Below are 23,545 nucleotides of genomic sequence, written 5' to 3' on the forward strand. Positions count from 1 at the left end.
AGTGCAAATGACAGCACTGTCAGTGCCAAAAGAAACCAGACAGTAGAAAGAGGAAGACGTCTTAGGAAGGCTAAAACTGTTTTTATTTAACAACACTTTAACTTCACAGGCTAACTAAGACATTGAATCTAGAAAACCTGTACTGAATGCTCAGTACCTTCCCTCTTCAGTTAGAATATTATATATTGCAGGAGCGTCCCTCAGACTTCCCCAAAATCCTATGATAAAAAACATAGAAAACTGCATTTGCTGTGTCTTACACCTCTAAGATGAAACAAGATCATGCCTTTGTTCATATAATCTTTTGAGGCTTGCTTTCTAACAAAGCAAAAGACAGCACAAACTCAGCTTAAAAAATACAGGCAAGTATGTTAAAACATATTTAAGTCACAGATGCCAGATACTAAAACCAGTGTTATTTCCCAAATTCATATACCAACTCACAAGATTTAATCCCAGCTGTATTCCTCTGGGGGAAACTGATGTGGAATTGCAGATCTGATCCTGGAAACAGCTTCAAAAGTCAGCAGCTTCAACAGACTCTGAACACTCTCAGCTCCACACTTTGCAGGATCAGACCATGATAAAATTACTTGAGTCTGGCTTGCCTCTAGCTCTCTTTCTTTCTTTATTATCTCTTGGGCGCCTGGGAGATAGGAATTTCACATATTCTGTAACTGAGCAACTTGAAATTTTAGTTCAGGAGGCAATATAATAGCACCCAAGGTGTTCTCAGTGTACAATTAATTCCACCCACATATTCAGATAATAACAAGATGTAAGGAACACTCATCACATTATGGTGTTATTTTTACAAAATGTATCACACTGCATACACTGGTGTTCCACAGAGCTGTTATCACTGGAGTTCACTACGATAACTATGCACGTGAGCATGCAATTTTAAATGCGCAGAACTAATGTAGGTGTATCAGACTAAAACATCTGAATGCATATGTATTGTGATAGCTTTGATCAATTCCATTTGCACACTCATTTAGAAAATACGCTACTACAGGAAGCATCTGTAAAATATTGAGGTTCTTCTATTGTACTTTAAATGCACGTTAACAGCTAATTAGCTTTTAAGACTATTTTGTTAAGAGTTAGACAAGACTGTGAAACGTTTGGTCATATACATTAAGCGACTCGCTCTGCATCTAGTTTTCTAGAAAAGTACTGAATGTGCAATGACAAGCCTTCCCAAAATTAAAGCTCCCATTTATGAAAAAGATTTTTTTAAATATTTCCAAAATATGTCGAGTTTAGGTTACGAAAAATACCCAGCTTCCACCTGAATATGTAGGATTATTATGCATGAGAATACATATAGCACATTGTTGAGAATTCAGTACATAATCAATCACATACTTTACCTTTTCTCCATCAGCCCTGCCAAATCCTAACCTTATTCTATCTGCAGTCCAGTGCTGCTCTTTAAAAACGCCATGAAGAAGGCTGTTTTGATCTATGCTGTTGCTATTGTGAGATAAGCCTTTCCTGTCAAAATCTGAAAAATCGTACACTTCTTGATTTTGCTTCGTAGTCACTGCACTGCCATTTATATTAAAAACTAGAACTGTTTTTTATTTCATGTATACTTACATCTGTTATGAAGACCTTAGTTTTGAGATAAATGAAGACACCATGAACATCCAAGGGTGTATGCCTTCGCTATAAGTCTTCCTCTCAAGTTGCATCAGTCATGTGATTGCCAGCTTTTAAAACACATCAAGATTAACATGTCAAAAACTGCCTTAACTAACGCTGACTTTACTTTAAATACAAATTGAACTTATCTTGATTAGCCCTCATCTGTGCTTCTAAGCCCTACCCACTCTGACATCACAAGCCCTTCTCCAATACCATCCTTTAGCCAGGCTGTAAAAACATAATTACAAGAAGAGCACTTCACTGATCTGATAAACCTATTTCACATTTACCCTGCTAATCTGTTGTTAGCTTTTAAGATGCTTGGTGCATTCACTTAAAATCTTCCTGTTCCAAAAAGAAATATGAGAGGAGGTTAAGAATTGCTTCAGCTCTTAGGCATTGTGTTACTTATTCATGCCGATTTTTAGAAACAGCATACTTCTTATAGTTGGCAAGCAGTTACCCTCGAACTGTGTATCCGATTGGATTGGGGGGAACTAGAGGATAGAAATCCTGTTAAGCATATTGTGAGGCTAACACAGGGATCAGACGGTTATACTGCTCAAGCCGACAATTTACTCTTTAATTCTCACTGTCAGTGAGTTAACTCTCAGAATGAACGCCTAGTAAATGGCAAATTTAAAATGTCAGACAGTCATAGTTTCTTCTAATATCCATGTCATCTGATGAGACATCAGATTTGGTGTTTGTTAATCCCTTCTTCACCTGCCTAAAATTCATTAAGTGCTTGCAACACCAACGACTTGCTCCTCATCCTCTCTCAAACGCTAACACAATGCCTCAACTTGGAGAAAACAGACCCATTCCTAATGATAATTGCTCCCAGAGAAGTGTTATCATTAACAAAGAGAAGTAATTCTGCTGCAGTTCAGCACACCCTTATGGAAAACAAGCTACCTTTTGTAATGTGATACAAAACATGTGCATACTATTTAATGTAGGATTATTTTTTAAAATCTTTTTAATGACTAACTCTGCAAATTTTCTTTTTTGTAAACACTTCTATGGCTACTTTTATGCTATCTGGGCCTCTTTCATAAAGAAGAAAATCACATCCAGAATCGTTATTTAAAAAGAATTTCCAATACCACTTTTAAAAATGATTTTAGGACTTTTCTTTTTTTTTTAAATCAGAGACCAGCTAACATAACATGAGAATAATTTTCATGTGATTGTCCAACCCATTACACATGCAGGCAGACAACACATCTAAGTAGCATTGTAGGCTCAAAAAGATCATTTTCAGCTTGTTTGCAGTCCACTCAGTCTGTAACTATCTCCTGAACTCTGTGACTCAAAATGTAATGGGTAGATACAATTTTGAAAAAGGTTCATTTTCTTAGGTATTTCGATATTGTATGGGTGAGGCTGAAGCAAATACTTTGTAAGACGTTGGGTTGCCCAGGTAAATTAAAAGCAAAGTCTTGTGTCAGCATAGATGTTTCATCAGATTTATTAGTCCATGTAAGTCAGGTTTCTTGGAAACAGCACAGAGTTTAATGCTAGGTAAAACTACTTTCCAAGGTGGAAACAAAATCAGCAATATAATTGGGATATTTTTCTTTCCTATTTTACCTAATGAGGGAAGTCTGGAGAAGGAGAGCACTACTTTGCAAGACCCTTGGCATCCAGTCTTTGTTTCCTAGCAGAGAAGAAGGATTGCTGAAGGCTGCAGTGAAGCGTAACGACCACAATTCATAAAAATCCTTTGGCGGCCCCTGTCAGGAGAAGGTCTAGTTATTCTTAACTGGATTTCACAGACATCAGGGGTGTATTTCTGAATCATGCAGTGAATTGTATATCTCTCAGTAGTCCTATTTCTGCTGGCCACATTCACCAATGGCAAAAACTGCAGAGCAGCAAAGGAGGAAAAGAGACAGGGATGTGAGAGATGAGTTATGAATAGAACAAACTGAGGAAGAGTGTATCAACTTGACCTGAGCCTTGTTCTGTCAGTCAGTGTCACTGTTAGCTAGGATGATTTAGAGCAGTGTGGTCCCATTGTTGCCCCTTTGCACAGAGAAATCTGAGAGTGAGTGCTTCAGTAGCCTGTATTTGCCGACAGTTTCTGTCAAGCATCTGGTGTTTATAGCCTGAGCTACTGCCGCTAGATCCATACTAAGGGAGATTATGGAGCTGGAGTCACACCTTCTTCTGTATATGCTTACAGCACAAACTTATTGCCTGGGTTTACCCCTACTGCCAACTGCAGAAGTCTCAAAACTGGGATTTGATCCTTCCAGCGTCAGATGCCCCAGAAGAGCATCACTTCATCATAGATCACAGAGAGCTGGAAGAAGACCACCAAAAACCCAGCAGTTTTTGGCAGTTCATGTACTGTTCTAAAGCTGCATTAAGAACCAGGAGACTGGTTCTTAACAAGACTGGTCTTAATGGAGACTTTCTCAATTCATTTCAAAAGAAAGGGCTGCTACTGTCACCTCTTTCACGGTTCCTAAAGTACTTGAACACAACTTCTTGGCAGAGCTAGTGAATGATGAAATGAAAAATGGCTAAAACCTCTCCGATTTTATTAAAAGACCCTAGAAATAGGCAAGAAAGGGTTAGTAGTGTGGGATCAGCTCCGTACACTAAGGTAGATCTGGTCTTACTGTTGTCACCAGATAGTTCGTCAGCACTGATTTGAGTCAGAACTTTCCTTATTCCCATTTGACAAAAGCAATGACAGACGTGTGACTCAGCTGGTGAGACATATTGTTCTGGTCTTCAAAAACAGAAGGCCAAAAAAGATATTAGACAATTTTATTACCAGTTCAAGAATTACGTCGTTGACCAAAATGTAGTAACGGAATGGATTTGTATAAGTAGAGAACCTGCCAAACTAGAATCTAAGCAGGTTTTAATCCACTGTGTCTAAACACTGCCTGTGTCATAGATGAGGAATCTGTGAAAGTGTGATCCTGTGAAAGAGTGGTTCCTTATATCTTCTCCTTCTAAAGTTCACTGAAGCAAGATTTACTTCTGTGGAGACTTATTTTTGTATAATGTAATGAGTTGGACTGACAAGGAACTTTGCAAATGCCTTCTTTATCACAGATCTCCCATCTTTTTCCAAACAGGTATACGAAATAGAAAAGACAAAATAAAACTTATTGGGTGATAAACTCAAGTGCCTGGCTTGAGTTTATCTTAGGGAGATTTAACTTGGGTAGACTTATCATAATTCTATGATAAATGGGGGTATTCAGCACAAATTAACAAATTCCAGTTTGTTCTGCCACTTCCCTTTTGAGGTGTGAGCCAAGCAATCATTTGTTCTTTCTCATAGTAATTTTTTGCAGTGGACTTACTGATGCATAATAGCTATAAAAAAAACCCCGAAACTAAAGTGGTTCATGACTTCAGAAATGACAGAACACAAATGGAAAAGAGATGTTATATTTTTCTGCTGTACTTGATGCCACTGTGACTGTTCTGGGAGTGTGATTTCCCGATGCAGTCTTCATATTGAAGAAGGATACGGACAAAGTCAGGACAGAAACAAGCCACATTTCTTAAGAGTGAGGGCTGGAACCACTGCAACCGTACGTGTGGTGGTGTCTCCTCAGTGGAATTATCACATCAAAACTTGCATTTTCCGTTGGGAATTTGCTGTCATTCAAGTATTAATGAATTCAGGGAAGCTGTATGGCCGCTGTGCTGGATAAGAGATCTACCTAAATGATCCCAGTGGTTGCTTACCACTTAGGATACTTATCAAAGTAACTGATGCTTTATCAAAGGTACAGAGCTATGTATCATCCTCGAGTGCGGCAACCTAGATTTTGATTTTCCGACTTCTGAAAGTTGCCCTGGTTACTTAGGTAGAGAACAAAATTCTCCACAAAAGGGCAGCCTGGAGTTGGTGACCGTGTAGTTTCTCAGCTTGAGCGCAGGGCAGTGGGAGAGAGCAAAGGAGATATACCAGCTCCATATATAACTGAACTGCCTGGAAAGACAAGGGAAGGGAAGGAAGCAACTGACAACACTCAGTCCCACCTGGAGGGTAGGATCATTTAAAGAAGACCTGTCAGGACTTCTGTTGGCAGGCAGTGGTTTATAGCTCCGAGATCCTTTAAGAATAAGACTGTGGCAAAAAATTACCTTGCTACACCTGACTTCCTTCCATATTTTTCCCGAGAGGTTTAAACTAGAAGAGTATAGAGTGTCCACAGCTCAGTCGTACTAGGTGCCCACAGCTGAGTTCTCCATATTTATGGCAGCATAGGTAAGGAACGGGGTCATCTGGTGAATTGGTTGGGAAGCCTGGGACAACTAGATGGAGAATCCCAAGAATGAGCTTGAACAAGAAACTGTGTCCTAGAATCCTGGGATTAGAAGAAGTGATTAGACTTCGTGGTGGTACAGTTGGCCTAGAAACACACGGGATCCTGCCTTTGGGTCCACTCATAAGAAACTGAAAAATAACCAGAGAAGGGAATTGGAAAGCTGTGTGTCAGGACATCATTCTAATCATCCGACATCTAGGTATTAAGAATGTCCTTTAACCTATAGTACTGCTTGGGAGGTCAGAAATTCTTCTATCCTCAGTCCTTTGGTTGGAGGGTGGATTCCTTAGTTCCTTGCAGAGTTGCTGGACACTCTGAGGAGGGAAGTGCCTGGCTTTGGTGATCCCATGTACTCACATGTACTGATAGGATCAGTGAATACTCCCTGGAAAGGTAACAAGATGTAACGTGACAGGCTGTTCAATGGAAAGCATTATATTTGCCAAAGCACTTGACAGAAGTTTGGAAAGACTAGGTGGATTGCAGGCTGATGACACAATTTTCTCATTCCCAGTAAAAATCTGGCACAATCTAGTTAATAACAGAGAACCGGACCACACAAAGACAAAACTGTAGCTACCGAATTGTGTTCGCTGTGGCTGATCTCAATTCCAAAAGCCAAAGAGTGAGTCTAAGGGATGCATGAAACATGGATGAATTAAGCTGAAGGCCCTGGATTTCCATACCAAGCATTGTATATTTAAAAAATAGCGTGTCCCTGAAACAAAATAGTTGGAAAGGTCTGGATTTAAGACCATAGAAGTTGAGTTTTTGAAGACCTATGTTTTTGTTTGACTAACTTTATATTAAGCAGGAGTGAATGTTTTGGTCAAAATTTTCAAACTGGTCAGAGGCTGAAAAAGCAAATCGGTTGGTAGAATTGTATTACCGTTTCCAGGTAATAAAAGCTGCAGTCTGCCATGTTTGTGTCAGGTATGGAACTTCACTCTTTTCACTCTTTTGACTCTGGACAACATGCCTTTTTACATTTGAGTAATAATTAACAAAGCAAATGACAATGTACACGTTTTATCTTTAACTAGAGCTTGTTATGGGAGACATATTTTCACGTTTACTTGTTTGAGGACTTTTTCAATAGCCTCTCTATGGATGGAAGGTATTTTTGGGTGTGGTAAGACAAATTTCAACTGCATTGGTACCTCATTCAAAATGAAAACTATTGAGTAAATATTGTCTTTTGAACTGACATTTGAAATGAAAGCTGGCAGTACAGGGACTGAGATGCTGTCGTTTAGGATGACTATAAAAATGCTTTACAGCCAGCTAAATATCAACACAAACATACTGTCTCTGGCAATACATATCCAGGTTAAAGTTTCACAGAATGAGATGGGGAGTTTTGCTGAACTATAGAGACCCGTTGTACCAGATGGTACCGTATGGAAGTAACACTGATCCTTTGACTCTGTTGATTTCTAATTAGGTTTCTAGTAATTAATATAGTTTGCAGGCCTTGCATGAACTCTGCAGATTACCCATTCATGTAAATGATTAACAGAAAGGGGATTACTCCTGGCATAAGTTGAACCAAAAAAATTTTCCAGCCCTGAAAAATTGCTGCAACAGAGTAATAGATTGTAATAGAGAATGAAATATTTAACTTGCATTTGTAAAATTATTCTGTATAAAAAGGAGTGACTCAATATCAGAGCATTAAAAATATAAGCATGATGGGTGTAAAGATAATTTTACATGATGCATCTTTCAGTCATACTTTTATGAAAGTATAAGCTTTAGGAATTCAAAATGCATATTCAACATGAAATAGTAACTGGCAAAATCCACTGATCATTGCTATTATTTTATAGTAGGTAAGGTAAATTCTTTTTGGAGAAGAAGAATGTTTTAGAATTCTACAATTTATGTTTAGCTGCTTGTGCTGGTACATACAAGGTTGAAACTCTCGTTAACTACAATGCATCAGCAGCAATAGGGGCCATCGCACACCTCTGCCCAGCACCAGTTCATCCCGCCCATGCACTTGCAAGCGTGCGGCTCCTTCTATTGGGGCAGAGTCCTCTTCTGCCCCAGTTTTCTTATGTTTTACTGTTCTTATGTTTTCTTTCTTATGTTTTAATGTGTAAAAGCACAGTGAAATGTCAGAACCTGCCTCAGCCCTTCCACATGAAAAGTCTCACCACGTTTAGGGGGGCTGTTTAAGGTAACTCAGAGGAATATGCATTTGTGAATCCAAGGCTTTAGCTGGTTTGATATGTTCTCAGTGCCTCTTCAGATCTCTTCTGGGTCAGTCTAAGGCTGTATTTAGACAGTGAATGAGGGATTGATTGGCTTTAGTTTTCATAACACAGTGAAACCTATTTTAAACATCTGCCTCAGGAGCTACTGAAGGCTGATTGTCAATTGAAATCAGCAGGTAAAATATTTATTTTGTGGGAAATTGTGAGGATACTCAGAGACTTTGGACCAAATTCAGTCCTCAGGCATGCATGCATGCATGTAGGGAAGTCTGGAATGAGTTTGCTCCAGGGAATTGTTCGTGTTGCACAAAGTTTCTTTTACCTGGAAGTCCAAGTGGTGTTTCCTAAACCAGGTTCTGCAGAACACTTCCAGCTCATTGAGGAAGCTGCATTGGTTCATCTCTTCCCAGGGAAGGACCCTTCCAGCTCAACCCTGAGTTGTTTTCTGAAAGATTTTGTCTGGCCCTAAAGCTGATGCCTGTTGCTCTGTGAATTGTCCGAGTACAAATATAGTCAACATCAAATCAGTGGATGATGCAGCTGTTGTGGGGCTGGCAGCATACCGTCAGTGCCAGCTGAAGGCATCTCAGCAGTTTAGGCAACACTGAATTTTGGTGCCTCAGTTATGAAGGGTCAGAGCAGGGGGGGGGAAAGGGAAGGAACAGAGCAGGAAAGAGAGGGTGGAGAGAGCTCTGAAGAGAAGGACTTGATCCTCCTGCTTGTGCTGCGTGGCTGGGAAAAACAAGGGCAGCAAGCTGGGTACAGGAGCAGCCCACTCTTCCCCCACCCTCACTTGGCAGCAGCTCCTGACACACATATCGTGAGCACAGCCTAGCAGCAAGTAACCCGGCACTGGCAAAGTGAGCAATGGGGTGATAAGCATTTTTCCAACCCCAGCAATCTCTTGGCCCATGCAACTTTACGCAGCTTGCACACAAATCCAGCCAAGCAAGAAAACCCGAGGGAGGCTGCTACGTTAACGTTCATGCAGAAAGGGGAAACAGAGCAGCAGAGATGCATGCTACGGAAAGAGGAAAAAAAATAACATGGCAGTGATTCAATCTCCTTTTCCTACAGAAAAGTTCTGGAAAAGTTTTTTGTGCTGCCCGTTGAAAATTGACACGAGCTTTGCTGCTGGCTTCATTGGATGTGAGCAAAGCTGAGGAAGGGAACTGCCTTAGGTGGAAGTAAACAAGGGTCGCAGTGTTACTGCATGTTACAGCACTCAGAATATTAAAAATAGCAGATAAATACCCAGGATCATTACATTCTATGTAAATATTGAGCCAAATGCCTCCCCGGCATAGCTGCAATGATTGTACTACAGCAAGGGAGGATTTAAACTCTGTATTGTTTTAACCAGATGCTTGGATTTTTGTTTTTCTTTAATGGATAATAAGGGCCATTGAAAACAGAGTTGCTACTTTGCTTGGGTTTCATTGAAAGAGACACTAATAAAGGGAGAGGAAATCCCCAAAACGATACTCAGTGATTAAGTCCATAGAATATAGGATTTCAATGTTTGCAAATCCTTTTTTTCAAATCAACTTGTGGCACTAATCCCCTAATGGCATTATTTCTTTGGAATATATGCTGGATTAAGGAGTCACAGTGAGGCAAAGTACAAAAATCCACATTAATCTCTCACCAGTGGATGCTGCGTAGGATGCAACTTTAACTGTTTTGTTCCAAAATTGGTTCTGTTCCCATCCTCACCCCCAGGTCTACCCAGAAGGAAGAACAGATATAAGCTAGTGTGACACTGAGCACTCAGCAGATGGTCACAAACCATTTAACTGGATAGAAAGGGGAAGGTGTTTATTCTTTTTAAATTAGAAGAGCTAAGCTTGCCCTGTGCTGTGCATGACATACTGTAAAACGTGGATGTACAGGTCCGAGAGACAGGAACAGAACAAATGTTCCAAAGTACAGCAAGGAGGGAAAAACAAGCTCTGCAGCAGGGCCCAGTCTAGCAGCCTGGCTAGGCCTGGCCATCATGAGCTATTGCACAGGCAGGGCACAAACTGGGCTACTGCAAAGGAACGCTCATGTTTGCAGCCTAGTGCAGCCTCATTGCCGCAGTCACCCTGCTTTGCTTTGGGATAACCCTGCTGTCCCCTCTTTCTGCGTAGCTACTGTAAATACAGGCAACGATTTGCTCTCTAGGAAGAGGAAGCTTGGTCACTATGAAACTGCATTTCCCTTTTCACCGAATTACAGGGGTGCTGTCATTGTGCCATGAGGTGTTTTCACTATCATTCAACAGCCTAAAGTAGTAAAAGAATTTCTGAATGGGCAACACATCACTTAAGACACTGATGTGAGAGCATTCAAGTAAGTTAGCCCGGCCTAACCACTTTAATCAGCGCTTAACATGCTTAAGTCCCCAGTTCTAGGGACCAGAGATTATCAGATATTGCCATTCTACATCTCATTGAACTGTGGTGGGCATCGAGCATCTCAGGCCGAGAGAACCTGGCATGTGTTCACAAACGGGGATTTTCTTGTCTCCATTTCATCTCTGGCAACTCCATTGTCAAGGACAACACGGAAAATGGAAAAGAGCTGTCAAATGCAATGAGTTCCTCACTGCCAGAAATGCATCGGGTTTTGGACCTTCTGTATAGCTGAGATGCCTGAAGATGTGAAGTGAGTTAGGATGCAGGGAGGTGATCTTCCCTGGAAGGTGCAGAGCTGCAGCAAGATGCGAGTATCAGTAGCTGGGACAGGACAACTACTCCTGGTGTCAGATAACTCTAAAACCGACTTGGAAATCCATTCTGTTCAGGAATAGAAATGTGCGCTCCGTTCCTTCAGGGACAGACTGCTCATCACCGTGTTTTTGTGGAATTTTTCTCCTACTGTAAACATTTCCCAGCCTGGTACTTCTCAGGGGCAGGAAGATTTTCCTAACGTTCAACTTTAAGTTTTTCTTTTCTGAATCTGATCCTGCTGGCTCTTAGCAGCACCCTGTGCCTCACTCCATCGTGTTTGAATCTTTTGTACGTAGACACATTGAGGCCAAACTTGTCCTCACTGCCTGTGTCTACTTGAATGCTTTCATACGAGTCGTTACAGTTTTATTGACCAGCTTTATCATTTCCTGACAAAAGCACTTCAGTTTTCACATGTCTTTAATGTATGCCTATCGGTGGATGGTTCCTTGTATTTAAGGAAGTATAAATTATGCTGGAACAGGTGCAGACAAAGGTGACCAGGAAAATGATAAGAGAAAAGGAAAGCCTCCACATAAGGGGAGATGAGAAGAGTTTGGGTGGTTTAGCCTACTAAAATGAGGACCGTCATAGATATTAAAAACAACCAGTGAGGCTAAACAGATCCAGGATAAATGGTCATGAATATATTTAAGCTAGAAATCAGAACATTTACCATCATGGAAAGGAGATTCTAGGGCAGCTAGCTACACAGCTTAAAAATGGGTGAAGTTTGATACATTTCTATTATGTATTATATGATTATATCATAGTGTTATATCATGCCGTTGCCAACAAGGAAATTGTGCTTGATAGCGCAGAGGGACCTCTCCGCTCGTATCTCCTGTTGCTCTAAAAAGAATAGCAGTGAGCAAGTCTGTGGTTTCTTTCCTTACTGAGCTATGCAACAACCTGCTGACACACGCAGCATTGCTCAGCCTCCAGCCCTACTTCTGACTAGTATGGACAAAAGGGGTGGGAAAACAAAGAGCTTTTTCTTCAGGTAGTCTGGTAACCTGATCTGGAAGGTGACTCAGCCCTTTCTAACAACAGCTGTTTCAGGGCCCTGCAAGGGTTGGAGTGCAGTACTCAAGTCTGTGCTGCCGCTTCCTGATTTCTCCCTTGTTAGTGCTCTAAGCGGGGACGTGATCAGAGCATTTCAATGGGTTTCTCAACCCTTCCTAGGCAAGAGAGGCCAGGGAGAGCAGGCTGAATCTGGGAGACAGAATTGGGAGAGTCTGGGAAACCTGTTGTGCCGAGCTGCTGATACCAAATGAAGACAGAAACTCTCCCAAAAGAAAAGTGCATGGAAAATCCTTTTAGGGAAAGAAGTAAGGTTCGTTTGCATGTCATAGCTTACTTCTCTTGCAAGCCCTGAGAGTGAAACAGATCCGCAGGTGTAACAATGGAAAAGACAGGTATGTTGTTTTTGTCTGTTTAAAGTAAAACAAAACTGACATTGCTTTACAGCTCAGTAAATGTGCATGTACACCTATGTACCTTGGCTTGTATAATTTGTGTACTTTGCCCATAAGACATACGGCTCTGACAGACTAAGAGCAAGACTTAAACAGCGCATCAGCTTTTTGTAAGTACTCTGTCCTTGAATACTTTTATCATGCATGGCAGACAGCTTGCAACATAAAAGAAACCCCATATGTATGTATAGACACCTATATATATGTATGTGTGCATATCTATATATACGCACCCACATTTATATATATACACACACCAAAGAAAAGTATGTGTATATAAAAACAACATTTGCTTTATTTTGACATTTGGTATAACAACATGACAACTGTCTGTGTAAGCCATAGGGTTTCTAATACTGTTCTGCACATGTGCTTTTCTTGTGAGGAAAGTTGATGCTGAATTATTACATTATATGTAATTGATACATTATATGTAATAGACTGATATTAAAGTGATCAAGCGCGTATGTTCTGTGGATGGCAACAGATTGTACATTGACTTCTGTGTGCAGGTCTGTGTGAGCACAGGAGTCTCTTCTTGAGCTCTAGTGTATTTACAGGATCGAGATCTGAGTTCACAGAAATCCTGTCTGTAAGCACAAGTCATTCCCCCTGCAGTCAATGGCAAACAGTAAGACATGAAACGTATCTTTTCCACATAGTCCTTGCAAAGTAAGAATAATTGCACCTCTGCTAAGTCTGTATGACTGGTTGACTGTATGTGCATGCAAATGCTAGAATTAAAACTGAAGAAAGAAGATTAACATATTTAGAGAAAATAAAGCAGTTTCAGCCACCAGGCAATGTTCTATGCTAGTGTAGTATAAACAGCAATAAGAAAAGGATATATAAATTATTGTAAAGCTACACTTAAGTTTGCCTGAGAATTAGTCACTGAAACCGAGGTCAGTATCGTATTATACTGTTCCAAACAAGCTATCTGGGGAGCTTGTTTTCTTCCAGCATTGGCACACTGCCAGCGCTTATAGCCACAATATGTTTTTGTTTTCTGCACTATCACTTCAGCTTTGCTCTCAGGTTAACGGGGTTTCATTTGCATGTGAGCTTGTCGTCCCTTCCCCCCCCCCCGAGCTTGGAAGCGTGTGACACTGTTCGGGCAAGGGTGTCCTTGCACTCCCTCTTACGCACCTCCTCCTCTCATCTTCCTGACTGCTGGACAAGTCTTTGCGTGAAGAATCACCTTGGTGCCAGACTTAACTTGGGTTCCCCACAGAACAGGGTTGTCTTACTTAGCCTTGCTTCTTTAATTTGGCCACAAGGCTATGGACTGAACTTGGAGAAGTGATAGGGGAACCAGCAGGTTAGCCCTACAACACTCAGGGGCCAGGTGGGGTGGCTTTAGAAGCAGTCTGCATTAACAAGGCACAGAGAGTGATACTGGTATCATTGTGGACTGAGACCATTGAATCTGCTGTGCAAATACTGAGTATTACCAGGTCCTTTTGAAGGAGAAGAAATGAGTTCAGAGTCTGGGCCACGAAATAGTGCTTCGCTGATATTAGTGTGGAGGGAAAGGTAGAAAATTTCCCATGTGTCTGCCATTATGAAAGAGGGTATGCAAGAGTAAACGTTACTAAAAAAAATTCCTCCCATGTCTGCTGATCACCTGAAAGAGGATGCTCAGAGCTGCCAGGATAAGTGTGAAGAGGACATCCCGAAGAGTTCTCCGTTCGACTTTGTTATAAAACAGTTCCAAGGGAAGAAATCCTTCCCTGGAAAAAGAAAAGAGCAGCCTTCAGCCGTCAGAAAATTCTTCAGGGGCTTTGACTTTGGGAAATCCAAAGTCAAGGACAGAAGGGAAACTGAAGAAACAGAAGTAAACAACTCTAGAGCTGATGATCGGAATGAGAATGAAGATCTCTCTATAGAAGGTAATGCTGGTACAATAAAGAAATAGATGCACATATGTACGTATCCTAACTTCATTTGCTTTCCTCAATAGCCGAAGTGCTGTATTTTGTTGACTACAGGTTCTCTTTTAACCAGGATTTGCTTCTGATCAAAACATTATCGAGGATGTGTTCTCTAGTTTGATAGCCAGCAAAGAATAAATGGGATCCATGTTGCTTAGGAGGGATAAAGCTTTTGGGTGACCTCCCACTTGATCTCTACTCTGAGAAGTCAGTGCTGGAGTCAGCTAATTCGTTGCAGAGCTTATTTGGGGCCTCGAGCTTTGTGCAGTAGCTTGGCTCGTTTATGGTTAAGGTCCACCCTGCTGCTAAAGCAATCTGAAGATAACAGGAGCAGATGTTTCCCACTACTTGTCAGTGGTTAGGGGGAGGGGAAGGGAGTAGAAATTCGTTGTATATGTTATTTTGTGCTTGCAGGAATACTCTCTACCTCCACACCAGAGAAAATAAGGCTATTTTTAAAAAGGTGCCGGAACATGAGGTTTAGAGCTCATCCTTTTGAGCAGGAATGGGAAAATGATGAGAGGACAGCTCTTGTGAGCAGGGATGAGTGTTTTGGGCAATTTTTGCCTGCTCATTTCTGACTATAGGCATTAGATGATATTACTGAAGGACTGTTTTGGTTGATCTGCTAAGAGAGGTTTCCTTGCTGTGCAAACTGCATTGAAGAAGAAGCTAAGTGGGGGTTGCTTTGCAAAGCCAAGAACAGCAGTACTGCCTTAAGCAGAAAATGTAGGAAAATGAACACCGGCTGACATGGAAGAAGGAGCAGGATCACTGCAGAATTGCAGCACTATTCACTGCTAACTGGTTAAGTGCAGTCTGTATTGCCACAGCGTGGGAACAAGGCAGGCACACAGAGGTGGTTATGTGTCTTGTGCGTCCAAAATACCTGCAGCCCAGAATTTTGCAAGGATTTCATGTGCTTGAACTGGTTGTGCAAATGTCCAGAGTTGCGTAAGGTAGATTGAAGATGTGATTCTTCTCTCATTTAGCATCAGCAGCTTTGTGGTGATCTGATCTATAGTGATCTTGTCACTCAGGATATTGATCCACATGGATATGGTCCTCTGAATTGAAAACAGAGCCAGGTTTACCGATCGGTTTAGTTCATTTCCTGAAATCTTCATCTGACAGCCGCAGACAAGGTTTTACACTGTGTTAGTTGCAGAGGTAACCAGAGCCCTATTTCTCTGTTACACAGATGGACCATCACGTCTTATTTCTGAAGCAAAGTCACCATCTGGTAAGCAGAGATTTAACCAGTTCATGCAGAAGCTGGGAAAGAAAGCCAACAGCAAGAATCTGGATCTAAATAATTGTGCTTTAAGTGCAACAGATGTAACAGAGCTGGGTAAATATGCATTTTACTCAACTGTACACTTAATATATTTCTTTAATTCTTATTTACCTATTCAGTTATTCACTCACCTCTTCCCCCTTTCTTTCTTTGATCTCAGTCCTGAGACTTTTACTAAACGTCTCATATGATGGCCCAAGCCCCTGAGAAACGTTCATTAATGAATTAAGTTGTCTTGCAGGTAAATGTCTTTATGCTTAAACTAGAGATAACACGCGACTGATAACTTCCTTTTTTTTTTTTTTTTAAAAAAAAAAAGCTTCTTTACTACCATTTCTCCCAGAGCTGGAAGAGATTAGCCTGTCCTGGAACGGTGGTGTTGGAGGGACTTTGAAAGCTCTCACTGTTGAGCTCCATCATGTGAACCTGTTAAAAGTTCTTCGACTTAACAACTGCAGGCTGACAGCTGAGGATGTCACTTCCTTAGGTACAGGCTGGCATTTACGTTTATTTCCAGACTGCTTGGGTCTAATGTAATCCATCTCATCTGTTACTACATCCTACCCCTGCTGGTTCCACACTGGACAATGTGAATTCCTAGCTGTAAAATAGTAGAAAGTATTTTGACTTAGGAGTGGCCTTTGAGTAGCTCTGCTCATTACTCAGGGCATAAAGCTTTCACAGCCAGAAGGGAGCAGAATTCAGTCCCATTTGCAGGAAAGCACATTTTCCCATCTGGATTAGTATTTTTGGGACTAGCTTTGAAGTATCTAATGGTGGGAAGAAGAACTGAAGCAAACTTGATTCAATCATAATAAAGTCAGCTTAGGTCTTCATGCTACAGGGATGGATGCAGCGCTCATCGCACAACATTTGGTGGGATGAGGTCTTCTGGAGGAAGCTTAAAACCAGAACTGCTTCCTCGGAGCTTTATGACTTTTGTTTTGTATTTGCTGGGAGTAGTTCATTTCTCTGCTTGCTCCTTTGTCTGGAGTGCCTGCAACCCTACTTTCTACAAAGTGTGAGATTTGGAGGTTTTAAAGGTGGTGTTAGGCACTCACATCCTCCTAATGCTGTCATTTACCACTGGGCCTGGAGTTTACTACTGGGGTGGGTCTGTGGTGCGTATCTAGAAGAAGGACAAATTCAGTGAACTGGATATTGTGAAAATCTTCTGCTTGTTTTGCAAGCTCTATAAACTGTTCTGAGTTAAAAAGCTGTTTTTTATGTCATTCAGCTCCAGGCTTTTTTCAAGAGGGGTTCAGGAATAAAATAACTTGTGGTCATAGCTCAGAATTAGGTCGTGCTGTCTGCTGGGGAGGAAAATCCATCTCTACAGAAGCTGGTGAAAATAGTTGGTCTGTTTCTGATGACGGTCAACTCTGTGTTTCATTTTCTGTCAGATTTTTTCATGCTTCTTTCATTCTTTTTCAAACCCTTTTCTCTTGCTCTTTTTCTCTCTGTATGTTTTATTAGCCTCTACGTTTTCAATGAATTTATTCTGTCCGGTTCTTCTCTGCTCTTTCCTTCCCCCTTCTGGACTGGCCTTTGCTGAGACAGACACGTAACTGGTTGTAAGAGTGGAATTCCAATTTGAGATGTGGAACAGCAGCAGTCTCTTTGCATTGATTTTTGGCTACAATTTTGAAGAGTATGTGTGTTTGGTGATAATGTGTGTAGGCAAATAGTGCCTGTTTAACTATGTCCGTATCTGTCTGTGGAAATGTAGGCGTTTGTGGACTCAGTGGGCACATTCTACCTCAAATATAACCATCATATCAGCCTGTCCTATGTGATTGCTCTGAGCAGGTGCTCTGAGAGGTGGTAGGAAACCATTCCTTGAGTTATAGCCCTCTATTTATCTTTCGGGTGGAAAATGTGTCTGGAATGCTAGTCCCCATATCAAATAGAAACAGGCTACTACGCTGCAGAGGTAAAACCACTCAACTGTAGAGCATTGCTCAGTGTTCAAGATTGAGGCAATTATTTAAAATAAATGTCAAGAAAAACAGATAAAAGCTAAGACATGTCCCTTTCTCTCAAACCAGGAAAGGGACATATCCCTTTCTCTCAAATGACAGAGCTAGTTATTTTGTATTATGAATCTTATCAAGAATTAATTCTGAAAACACTCAGACATGAAAGGGTTTTCTTATTAAAATATAACTCAATTATTAGGCTGATGACAAGACTTTAGATCAACGATTTGCTCTATGACACTTTGAAATTACATTTGCATATGGTCTGATTAATTGATCTTTCTTGGAAACTAGTTTATGCAAATACCCATCTTCCTCTACCCCCAGCAAAGGAATTTTGGAGGCTGGATTTTGCAGTGGCATATTAATAGTCCAAAGAAGTGCTAACGCAGTTCAAATTGGCAGGTTTGTCAAGGCTGGAAAAGGCTAATTTTTCTGAATGTAATCAAAAGCAGTGCTGTCTTCCTTGAAGATCATGAGAAAGTTAGTTTGGGTCAAAACAATGCTCAGCTTCCTTAATTCCTCATGCAATGAGTCAAATTTCTGTCAAAAGTGAAGCTTTTACAGTTTAAAACATAGCTATGAGAAGACTTCTTTCATTCAGTCCAGAATAACCTGTGGACACACTGCAGAGGCTATTGTAAGCCTGCCAAACAAAATAGAGCAGAATTACACAGGGCAGTAAATTCAGACTTGTCATTCCTGTTGCTTTTCCTATAAAATAGACTTTCTGGGTCCTCGCACAGGTCTGCAGTGATGATCAAGCAATCTGATGAGTGTTTGAGAAACAGCATAAAGTTAAGGTCTGTGTGTGCTGTGACAATGACTTGTGATCTATATTGCTCCTGTTAGACAAGGTGAGAATTTACACAACATCCCTGCAGCAGCAGCAATTCATGGCGTACACCAATTTTACTAACAATCCATACGAAAAGTAATAGTTAGAGAACTAAGTGGTTGATATTCCCCTTGTATATTTCCTAAAGCTGTATTTTGTCTTGTACTGAAATAGATATAGAATGAATCACCTTAGACTTCTGTTATAGGGGAAGCATTTGAAATGGTTCCTCAGCTTGAAGAGCTGGATTTATCATGGAACAGTAACATAGGTGGAAAACTGTCGCTCCTGACAAAAAAACTCCAGAAAGGTTGCAAGATAAAATTTCTGAAAATTACAGATTGTGACCTGACGGCCAAGGATGGAGAATCGCTTGGTATGTGTATCCACATAGCTGGGCTGAAATTCTGGCTTCACAAAAACGTAGCTCATTTGACTCAGGTTATGGCCATATTAAACTCAATATTGTTTGAAAGTTATTTAACTTCAGGCCCTGCATTATAACAGTATTAACCATGCAGTATTGGTATTTATTGCACTTTCTTCCAAAGAAAAGTGGTTCTTTCTAATCGTGTGAGGTAAGGTTGAGAAGAAGAATAACTAGATCTAAACCATAGTCTGTCTGGCTCAGTGGTCCAGGATTACTGGATCCTCTGAGACCCTGAGCAAGTCATGCAAGCCAGAATTTCCAGAACTGATTGCCTAAAGTTAAATAGCTAAATACGTAGTTGGCCATGGGATGGGAAAGAAGGGCTGAGGGATGGGAATTTGAGTTGAGTTGTCAACCACTTACCACCCTTCCCATCTGTGTTCTCACCATAGCTTAATCCCATGTGCTCTTTTGAACTGGTTCCGTATTTTTTAAAAGAAATTTTCTCCCTAAGAGAAGCCCCTGTACTTGCTTCTGATCTTTAGATCAGAATCTGGAGTTTTTTTATTAGAATTTTTTTTCCTCCTATTCCTGCTTTATATTCCTGTATTTTTTTCTCAATGTCCTTCCAATGTTTTTCCATCTCTATCTTCATACAGGGTTTTCACTGATTTTTCTTGAGTCCCATCCTATCTTTGTTATGCTGTATTTTTTCCGTAGAACCGGAACTTAGAAAGTCTAAACCACATCTACAGGCAAACCCAGCCTGTCTCTTCCTGTTTGTCAAGGTGCTGTATTTTTTTCATGTTCATCTGTATATGCCAGACAATTACTAACTCTAGTTTTCTTTTCTTCTTTCCCAGCTCACATTCTAAATGTGATCCCAAACCTTGAGGTGTTAGATCTCTCTATCAACAAACATATTGGCTGCAGCATGAAGATTATTGCTCAGAATCTGAAAAATGTGCCAGGCTTGAAAGAGTTAAACTTGCATATGTGTGGATTAAAGCAAGACAGCCTCCAGGGCTTAGGTTAGACTTTACATTCAGAAAGATTTTCATTCTGAATAAGCTGTACATGTGAAACCCATTTAAGAAAGGCAGTAAGGCAGTATTTTGCTAATGGTTTGGCAGTATTAATGGGCAATGGTTCTTTGCTGATTGGAGATTGATAAAAGACTACAGAGACTTTGAGCAGGAGTAGCATTTATCTTCCCTGAACTCAACCATGTGAAAGTCAGTGGGGAGGGTCACCCTTCTCGTCATTTATCTGAGACACATCTTAGGGTAGATTAACAGCTCTCTGGACATGCTTGCACTCTCCCCAGACAGAACGTGGAAAAAGGCACAGACAGGCTAGCCAACTTTTAGAGAACTAATCCCACCCTCCGAGGGGAATCCAAATTCACCACTATCACTTTAACGAATGTCTGGTGAAGCCATATGAAGTGGGCTCATTATCTTTGTCTGTCCCTAGTGGAGATCTTATCCATAAGACAAAACAACTGGCCCTAATTAGCACCTCCAGTAGTAATTTCAGCAAAAGCCTGAAGATTGAATGGATCTGGAGGATGAACTATTCTAACCTGGAGGATGACCCAGCCTCACCTTCACTTGCTCTTTTAGAGAGAAATAGAGTTGCCTGCTTCGTGGCATTACTGTGTAGCTGCTGTGATTGTACCCGGAAGCTTAGTCTGAGAGCTTTGCTTTCAATACCTCGTCCAAACTTTGACATTAAAGCAAATAAGTGTTAAAGCCATAACTTGTGCTATTGTAACAGCCATGCGCCCTTTTCCATTTCAGACACTGCTTTACAGCACCTTGCAGAGCTAAGAAAATTAGACATATCATGTAACAAAGAAATTGGTGGTGGCTTTAAAGTCTCAACATCTCACTTGGCCTGCTTGAAAAATCTTGAAGTTCTTGATCTCCACCAGTGCTATGTAACAGAAGAGGACGTGTCTATTTTGTGTAAGGATACGTTCAGGAAATCCCTTAAGAATGCATGTGTTTGACTTCTGAAAATAGACAGAAGAGATTCTGTCTAACCTAGTCTAGCAGATCTCAATACTTTGGAGTAATGATTTTTTTCGGGCAGTTCTGGAAGTGCAGTGTGGAGGATAACCGTCTTGATCAACACGGAATGGTCCTTTGCTCTGTCAGAGGAAGTCACACAGTGGCTGATGGCATGTAGAGCTAAGGACCTGAATCTGCCAGGGTTCAGACCCAGGATGTGAATGTAGGAACTGCCACGAAGCGCTGCTTTTGTTGAGAATCAGTGACTTTGGAAATAGCCAGGGAAAGTTCCCCTGTTGGTAAAGACTGGCATGGATCCAAGGGGTTGCATGTGCATGTAAATGTAACTGCCTAAGCCCCCCTTAGCGAACTCTTAAGTTTAAGTAGAGAGTGATGTTAGAGGAGATCTTGCACTGCTGCCGCTCTCTGCTTTATGGAGAAGCTGAAAACTACAGGCTCCAAGCTGAATAGATCAAACTCCTCATAAGTACTATTAGGAAGAAATAGACAATTCCCCTTCAGTCACGGACAGTTTATTTTCTGTGTACTTTCCATTATCATAGCTTTTTGACATTGGTTTTTACTCTTTAGAACAACATGACTCAAAGCCTGTATTGCCTACATCTTTTTTTTCCATGATAAAAAATGTAATTTGAAAAGCTGCTGCTGAAGCAATGGGAAACATTAACTATTAGTAATAGCGATTGTGATTTATTTTTAATTTCTTCTACACGTAGTAAGACCAACAGACAATAGCCGCATTAATATACAGTGGCAGTGAAGACATTTGGAAATATGCTCCCTCCTCATTTAATACTAAATTTCCTCCTTGACCTTGAAAATTTCAACAGGAAGCCACATTCTGACACCCTTCCCCACAGTGCATAGTACCTAATTTCCTAAATACTCCTACTGGGAATGACAAGGCTATTTATGGAGTAAAATATTGCTCACCATAAATTTGAATGTCAGAACTTGCCTTGACTTTTGGATTGATTTATAAATAAAAGAAATGATGTCAAATGAATATACAGCTACACGTACTTGTTTTGGATCAGTGACTGTCTAACAAATATTTTATGTTTTCAAAGCCCAGGTGATACCTTTACTATCCAGTCTGCAAGAGCTGAACTTATCCTCGAATAAAAACATAGGAGTCTCATCTGATCCTCTTCTCGGCAGGCTCAGATTTTTACCAAAGTTGAAATCTGTGGCCATCAGTGATTGCTGTTTACGAGAAGACTCCTTTTCATCACTAGGTAGGAATGATTTTTAAAGAGTGTCAGTTTTCTATGTATATCTGTGGGGCAGAGCAGTTCATTCTCCTTCAGCTGGACTCCAAAGATCCATAGTTACATTATACTGCAGGTCCTGAATGAAAAAGTAATTGCCTCGCTCTTGGCTCTGCTTGCTTTGTGACAAAACCAGTGCTTCATCTGACCTGATTGTAAGGGATAGCTGAGAGCTGAGCACTGGGAATACTACAGGGCCAGGTGGAAAACCGTCGTAAGTCTTCCGTCATTATACCTGACGGGATGAAGTCCTTTTGGTCCTTTGTCTGACAGTTTGCTTTCATAGCTTCCCTAATTTTAGAAGAGGAAGCAGCAGAATGTGATTTCCTATTACGCTGGAATTATAGTTTGATTGTGACACTGCATTTGCAGTTTACTAAGGTGAAGCTTTGACTGAAGGTTTTTCACCTCACTAGAGGTGAAAGTTTGAGTAGAAACTTTCTGGCTTGGAGTTAAGCATGAGGAAATGGAGGAATTGAAACAGTGTTTGCAACAATAGAAGAGAGACTGCACAGCCGTGAGGGAAAGTCAAGCTATGCCCAATCTAATGCAGGATATGTACATTCAGCCTTGTTTGTCCAATTACTGCAGATCTCAGTGGATTAGTGGCTACACTGCCCCTTGGATGGGGGTTCCATGTGGCACACACAAATTAAGGACAGGGGTATCTGTTAGTTGCTATGTGTTGTGCAGTTATTATATATTACTCACTGTTTATTAATGATATTGAAATCCACAGCAAGTTTGACTGCCTTCAGCAGAAGCAGCATCAAGCTAAACTGGTCTGAGGTCTCTGCAGGAAGAGTGCTATATTTATATCGTTACCATTATACAAGAGTACTCTCTTGGAAATCAATGTTGTCAAAATATACAGTGCATCTCACCTCGCATGGTGAGTTCACAGCAAAAATTGCGATCTTTAAATAAATATAAAACGGTTTAAAAACTAACTCCTTACATTAAATTGACCTGAGTGGGGTAAAGTCAGACGGGTATGTAAGCAGGAACAAGAGAAACCTCTTCAGAGATCCCTTAAGACTTCATAAACAGGCTTTTATCAGTGTTACATTCTTTAAAGAGTACAGGAGATTTTCTTTGTCCGACTGTTATTGAGATCAATTAAATCATTCTAAGCACAAGTAGGCAGCCTATTAGGAACCTATTTACAGAAGAATTGGCGGTGAGGTGTCTCTTGAGGCCATGTTGTTTTCTCTTAGTAAGCAGAAGTTCCTGGTCTTAATCTTTTCAGCTGAAGCTGCCCTTCACCTTCCTGAACTGAAGATATTAGACCTTTCTTGGAACAAGTGCGTTGGTGGGAACCTAAAGCTGCTTTTGGGAGCGCTAAAGCTTGCAACGGAGATTCAAGTGTTAAGACTGAGCAGCTGTAACTTGGTGGCTGAAGATTTGGCACTTCTAAGTACGTATAACATGGTATTTACTAGCAGT

General features: G+C 40.8%; 2 protein-coding genes across 10 annotated transcripts in view; one reads left to right on the forward strand and one right to left on the reverse strand.

Annotated features, from left to right (window-relative positions):
- The window catches only part of SAMD7 (sterile alpha motif domain containing 7), a 21,426-nt gene extending 18,163 nt beyond the window's left edge, over positions 1 to 3,263 (reverse strand). For 2 of the 4 annotated variants that reach the window (XM_068954494.1, XM_068954490.1), the window contains exon 1: positions 1,606 to 3,263. The gene's annotated coding sequence lies outside the window, so the exon portion shown is untranslated. Of the gene's footprint in view, positions 1 to 444 lie in introns of all 4 variants that reach the window. The other 2 variants (XM_068954492.1, XM_068954491.1) reach the window with 2 other exon arrangements.
- LRRC31 (leucine rich repeat containing 31) overlaps positions 1 to 23,545 on the forward strand; it is a 51,551-nt gene that overhangs the window by 26,354 nt on the left and 1,652 nt on the right. Inside the window, exons 1-9 of one of the 6 annotated variants that reach the window (XM_009673739.2) lie at positions 8,798 to 12,314; positions 14,009 to 14,266; positions 15,510 to 15,659; positions 15,925 to 16,092; positions 18,631 to 18,798; positions 19,656 to 19,823; positions 20,595 to 20,762; positions 21,899 to 22,066; positions 23,349 to 23,516. In XM_009673739.2, the coding sequence (XP_009672034.2) occupies positions 12,302 to 12,314; positions 14,009 to 14,266; positions 15,510 to 15,659; positions 15,925 to 16,092; positions 18,631 to 18,798; positions 19,656 to 19,823; positions 20,595 to 20,762; positions 21,899 to 22,066; positions 23,349 to 23,516 (1,429 nt within the window). In that variant the 5' untranslated portion in view covers positions 8,798 to 12,301. Of the gene's footprint in view, positions 1 to 3,262; positions 14,267 to 15,509; positions 15,660 to 15,924; positions 16,093 to 18,630; positions 18,799 to 19,655; positions 19,824 to 20,594; positions 20,763 to 21,898; positions 22,067 to 23,348; positions 23,517 to 23,545 lie in introns of those variants that run through there. The other 5 variants (XM_068954488.1, XM_068954485.1, XM_068954487.1 and 2 more) reach the window with 5 other exon arrangements.

Source organism: Struthio camelus, chromosome 9, assembly GCF_040807025.1.
Source record: "Struthio camelus isolate bStrCam1 chromosome 9, bStrCam1.hap1, whole genome shotgun sequence".
NCBI lineage: Eukaryota > Metazoa > Chordata > Aves > Struthioniformes > Struthionidae > Struthio > Struthio camelus.